At 39.3% G+C, this 6,223-nt stretch overlaps 1 protein-coding gene across 1 annotated transcript; it reads right to left on the bottom strand.

Moving 5' to 3' along the window:
- Window positions 1-2,802: 2,802 nt before the first annotated feature.
- Window positions 2,803-4,427, bottom strand: LOC109480937 (fibrinogen-like protein 1). The gene is made up of 3 exons (XM_019783352.1): window positions 4,300-4,427; window positions 3,879-4,000; window positions 2,803-3,494 (listed from the first exon to the last, which is right to left on the bottom strand). Exons 1-3 carry the CDS (start codon window positions 4,425-4,427, stop codon window positions 2,803-2,805), a joined length of 942 nt encoding a protein of 313 aa, XP_019638911.1.
- Window positions 4,428-6,223: the final 1,796 nt, after the last annotated feature.

The following is a 6,223-nucleotide window of genomic DNA, read 5'->3' on the forward strand; positions in this document are numbered from 1 at the left end:
CTCCTTGAATGGATACGCATTTCATCATCATAGTAGTATTTGTTTCCTTAAACCTACATTATTCACCTGTTAAAAAACACTTCATTTGTTAAACAGTTTCTTACTTCTTTTTTTTTTTGGAGTATTTTGTCTGAACCTTACTGCTTCCCTCATGACTTCAATAAAAAGCGGCATGCAGGTTGATGTTAGCTTTTCATAAATAAACCATGGTTCAAATAAAAACAAACGACTGAACATTTCATCTTCAGAGTAGCATTTATTCACTTTATTCTTAAATGTCAATCCAGGGTGTTCTAACCTCCGCGGAGGAACCCCTTCCTTTACACTAGGCTCCATTAGTCTTAGAAACCTACAGTATTTCCCTAAACAAACACTGTGATCATAATTTCCATATACAGTGGTAGAAATACTTTTTTATAGTGTGCTGCAATATTGCAGAATGTCAAAATTTCATTCTGCAATTCGAAAATACTTTCTACAAATACACATTTTTTTCTAAAGTCCAGATCTAAACCCACGGCATATACAAAATTGCATGTTTGCTAACATTTTACATGCAAACTTATTTGTATATCATAATGTTAGTAGTAAATCCAAAAGCTCTTAAACACCATTTTTTCCAGTCTGACAAATTGTAGGTTTCTTAATTTTTCTTCTGCAATATTCAAAATGTTTCTGCAAAATGCAAACTGCAGGTGGGTTTTTCTAACGCTGCTGTACAAACATTGAGATCATTATTTCTAATTACAATCACTGTTATCATTATTTCCGTGTAAAAACACTGAGATCATTATTTTCCTATACAATCACTGAAATCATTTTCTCTATACAAACACTGAGATCACTATTTCCCTATACAATCACTGGGACCATTTTCCTTATACCAACACTGAGATCATTATTTCCCTATACAATCACTGGGACCATTTTCCTTATACCAACACTGAGATCATTATTTCCCTATACAATCACTGGGACCATTTTCCTTATACAAACACTGAGATCATTATTTCCCTATACAATCACTGGGATCATTTTCCCTATACAATCACTGAGATCACTATGTCCATGTACAATCACTGGGATCATTTTCCTTATACAAACACTGAGATCATTATTTCCCTATACAATCACTGGGACCATTTTCCTTATACAATCACTGAGATCACTATGTCCATGTACAAACACTGAGATCATTATTTCCCTGTACAATCATTGAGATCACTATTTCCCCATACAATCACTGGGATAATTTTCCCTATACAAACATTGAGATCATTATTTCCCTATACAAAGACTGAGCTCCTACTATAATAGAAAGAATAGATTGGCGTGTGAATTCATTTAGTTATTTAAACCAGTTTAGCGTCTTTGCCACTAACTTATAAATGTTGGTCTTAATTAAGATTAATTCTGCTACATTTACATGTATGTGTTAATGCTTGATTCTGCTACATTTACACGTATGTGTTAATGGTCAACCTACACTATGTACATTTTAGGTTTCATCTTTTGACATGGAATGCACTAACTTTCTACATATATTTACGCCTGGTCAGAAATGATAAAATCCGAATAATTCGTTATACAATTGCACTACAAGAACCTCCTTGAATGAATTGAATGAATACGCATTTCATCATCATTGTTACAGTAGTACATGTATTTCCTTCCTTAACATTTAGAAACCTAGTGTTAAAAACACATGGATTTTACTCACATTTGAACGGAATGTTTCACATTGACAATACTAGTGTTGCTAGTTTATTTACTGAGACTAGTGTTTTCTTTTTATTTGTTCAGATAGAATTACTACTTTCAGAGATCCTCATGCCTCTCGACAAACCTGTACCCCTCTTATCCCTGGGCGACATTCGTTTGGACCTTGTTTCGGGAGGTCAGAACTCTGTACTGAGGGTTGTGTTGTCAGACTCAATGAACTTGATTCTATCAATCCCCCGTTTCTTATTTTGAGAGATTTTGGGGTCAGTCTTCGGCTTTCTTCCAATAGAAACCATTTGGGTTCAAGGCATTACATCCCCCCTCCTAAAGCACTCCCATTTTTAATATGTAACAGGAAACCCCAGAGCTAGAGAGGCTACTACATGGTTTCAAAATGAATACCTCTTTATTACGAGACTTCATATGTTCTCAAACTGTATTTCCACTATTCGGGCCCAAATGTAACTTATACTCGTACTTTGCCTGTCAGTCTTTCACACGGAAACAGGGATAATACGCAAAGGTCAAAATTCCTTTAAAAAAGGTTCCAATGGTTCGTCGATAAAGGTTAGACATCCAGGTAATACGATGCGCCAAAAAATAAGTTACTCAAGCAACTGGATATGATTTTGAAAACGTCAGACGTTTCAGCTAGTATCCACTAGCTTTCGTCAGTGACTGAGAGACCAGAGGGGAAATGCAGGCTTATAAGCACTACCTATTGATTGATATGCAAATGAAGTGAAGACAAATTTTTGGAAGTCGAAAAAAGAACAAAAGTCTGACAAGTCAAGACAAGATGATGCAAATTAGTCTGAAAGCTCCTGTTGTACAGAACAGGAGCTTAACAGGAGCTTTCAGACTAATTTGCATCATCTTGTCTTGACTTGTCTGACTTTTGTTCCTTTTTCGACTTCCAAAAATTTGTCTTCACTTTATTTGCATATCAATCAATAGGTAGTGCTTATAAACCTGCATTTCCCTCTGGTCTCTCAGTCACTGACGAAAGCTAGTGGACAAAAATCATATCCAGTTGCTTGAGTAACTATTTTTTGGCGGTTCCAATGGTTGTCCATTTGTTCAGATAGAATCACTACTTTTTGTGATCCTCATCTCCACGAAGCCGAACCCCAAAATCCCTGGCCATTTGCTTCGAGATAGCTTCGGGCAGTCAGACCCATCGCTATTATAATAAAAACCGTTCGGGTTCAAAGTATCCGGACGACGGACCCAAAACCCTCCCATGTTATGCATGAAGCAGGACGAATGTGGATTAATCGTGTTACTAGGTTTGAGAACAAATTTCCAACCATTATGAAACTGGAGAAAGTCGCGTCTCCGAGTCCCTGTATATGAGCCCAGGTGTAACTTGTACAGTGCCTGCGCATTTTCCACTGAGAAACTGTCATATTGCATGTAAGAAACTGGGGGCTTCTTGAATGGGCATGAAGCACAGTTTTTAAATACTTCTAATTTAACATTCAAAATGTACCCGCCCTGGTTTGTCAGTAGATGGATTTTGTCGTTCCCGAGCCAGAACTCCCTCCACAGGTTGCCGAAGCCCCGGCTGTAGTCCTCCCAGGTCCGATTGTAGAAGTCCACAGACCCGTCCTGGCGCCTCTGGATGACGGTCCAGGCCCGGTCGTCCTCCACGCGGCAGAACACAGGAAATCGGGCATTGTAGTTGCTCTCGCCGCCAGCCTGACGAGGGTAGATGGTGTAGATTCCAGAATCCATGACGCCTTTGGAGCTTCGGTAGATTTCTCCGCAATCTACGATCATCAGCGAGACAAAATTTTGTCATTGATACAATCCAAGTTTCCTGGTTAGATGGTGCCATATTCACGCATCAGCATCTCCCCACAAATTTCTACTAGTCACAGTAACGAGTGAAATGGTTCTGCTAGAGATATGCTTTTTCCATTGACACATTGCAAGCAATAAATAAAGTTTCCTAGTTAATACCATGGTGCCATTTTCACGTAACAAACACATATTTCTACTATTCTAATCACAGTCCGACAGGATTTTGTCATTGACTAATTGCAAGCAAGGAATATAATTTTCTGGCAACACGAAGGCACTATTTTCTAGTATGAACACTTCCCCTCTCCCCACACGAACAGATTTCTATTAGTCTATTTGATATTATTCACCTTTTGGTGTTAACTTGCCCGGTAGGTCCACAGACCGCCGAAGACGCTCCATGGACCTCCGGCTTCGTAGGTTCCGATAGCGACCAGCAAAACCAGGAAGGTAGTCATTGAAAGTCGTGTGCCTGAAATCATGGTAGAAAAGAAATGGCATTTTCGTACTGCGCACAGTTAACATGATCACCGCGTATTTTTGTTGTTGTTGTTGGAAGAAGGAGGTTAAAAACAGATCCTTGATTTTGTTAACCGACTTGGTCTTTGGTTGGAATAGTTAGAAAAGTTGTAGTATTTATTTACAAACGCACACATTGCTCCTTCAAAACCCCAATGTCGGAACTTCATGTATGAAAACGGTTGTGAACAACGATCTGATTCCGTACGAGGTACAGATAAGTTGTACATGATTAATTCTGATATAACTCACCCATTATCGCCGGAATTACGAAGGCCTTCCGTGCGAACATGCTCGACTATGCTGCCAGGCGCCGACGTGTTTGTGGCTTCGGCAGCAATGATGGCGAACAGGACAAAAACCCAGCCTTTCGTGGCCATGTTAACGACACAGATGGAGCCGTAAGGGACTGTGGCCAGCCAGCGTTACACCCAGACTAATTTTGTGGATTGCGTGATCTCGAGAGAAAGCACCTTTGTTTCAGTTTGCCGCGGAATAATTACCTTCAAAGGGCTACTGTGTGTAGATACGGTATGGTATTTGAAACAATCATCTGGGTATAATCTCGTGTAGCCCTATAGATCTTTGAAGTCGTTAATAAGATGAGTTGCTAAGAAGTGTGTGCCCATGTCTGTGTAGGCCATTTAAAGGCATCCAGTGTGATTTCAGGGCAGCAAAACTGGAAATATTCTGAATAAGGCAATATTTGTAATATTGCTTCACATTAGTACATTTCAATCAGTATTTCATACAATGGGTATCTAAAACTGCAGAAACAAGCCCCAAAGTGAGTCCTTTATTTTATATGTGGTACCCTAAAAATCATGGGCCTCCCAGTAACCATTTTCCGTCAGAATGTTGGGTATTTTTGCTCTATATACATCAGGATATTGTGGTTTTAACTCAGTATGTAGATAAATAACTAAATAGTACTAGAATATTGGCTTTGAAAAATCAGGTTTCCAAGCCCTAAGACCGCATTGGGTGCTTTTAAGGTCTGTATCCCTTTGCACAGTGCCATCTAGCGGAGTACAGATACACAGTAGCCACGAGACCACAAGATCGCCATACGAGGGTAAAACAATAGACCAAGAAGGTCGAAACATGTTCTAGCTTCCTTGAATAGATAGTATTATTAGATACACATTTCATCATCATAAAAACATTAATCTCTTTGTTCTTATAAATTTATGTTTTTTTCCTGTACAAAATAACCACACAGTGACACACACAGATTCTTTGACAATAAGAGAACTATGCTGTTGTTGATTTTTTTATGTGTAAAATAGATTACAGTCTGGTTTTTATCAAAGTGCATGTGAGCACAATGAATCTGACTCATATGTCACAATACCCACCAGTGGATTTTCAGTCGTTACCTTTCATGATACCTTTTTTTAATCGGCGTGTACAGCTAACCAATCGTAGACATGGTTGTTCACTTTTAAGCCGGTCGGAACAAACAAGCCCGGAGCGTTTTGAGCCTCTGTTCTCAAATTGGTCGTGCATAATCTCACAATAATGGCGAAGACACGCAGGTTCTGAACCCCCGGGACACATCTACCCTGCTGTCAATTATAGCCCACATGATTGACGGCCTCAGACAACTCTGGCTACCTTATGGTGTAATTTTACTCAAATGTAGTCTCAATTATACTCGTTTTTCGTCGAAACGTCCACTTAACTACTTGTGGCACACATGCAGCAAACCTACTAGGGAAGTTAGTTGTGTTAAGTCATATTGTTTCGATACTCAGTCACCCCGTTTTAAACAATGCCACAGAGTGTGTACTCATTGCCGATGGCCTATTTGACGCAGGCGAATCTGCATGAAGAGTGGTGGAGGCAACGCCCATATCGTGTCATGAGAGGTCATTTTGGTCAGGACGCTAACGTCAGGCACTGCTTTTTCATAATTTTGTTCACCTTCAATGAATACGGCTATAGCTTACAAACAGTGTACATTCCTGAAGTTTGGAGTTCCAGAAATCGCCTCAAATACCATTAGAGATATATAAGGGGACCTGAAAGCAAAATAGAGGAACCATAGGTGTATGTTGGATTTCCCACTACTGATGATAACTTTAGCTTTTTTATTACCGACTAAGACTAAATGTAGGACTAAAAGTGACTGCCTTGACTTGAATTTAAATATCATCTAACCTTCTAAACGTTA

This window comes from Branchiostoma belcheri, unplaced genomic scaffold (assembly GCF_001625305.1).
Source record: "Branchiostoma belcheri isolate BF01 breed outbred unplaced genomic scaffold, Haploidv18h27 scaffold109, whole genome shotgun sequence".
Classification (NCBI taxonomy): domain Eukaryota; kingdom Metazoa; phylum Chordata; class Leptocardii; order Amphioxiformes; family Branchiostomatidae; genus Branchiostoma; species Branchiostoma belcheri.

Bases quoted from the DNA above. Each gene is read 5' to 3' on its own strand.
- LOC109480937 (XM_019783352.1), bottom strand. From the start codon at position 4,427: ATGGCCACGAAAGGCTGGGTTTTTGTCCTGTTCGCCATCATTGCTGCC. The intron at 4,001-4,299 runs GTGAGTTATATC...CCATGATTTCAG, and splicing joins CGTAATTCCGGCGATAATGG to GCACACGACTTTCAATGACT. The intron at 3,495-3,878 runs GTGAATAATATC...TGATGATCGTAG, and splicing joins GGGCAAGTTAACACCAAAAG to ATTGCGGAGAAATCTACCGA.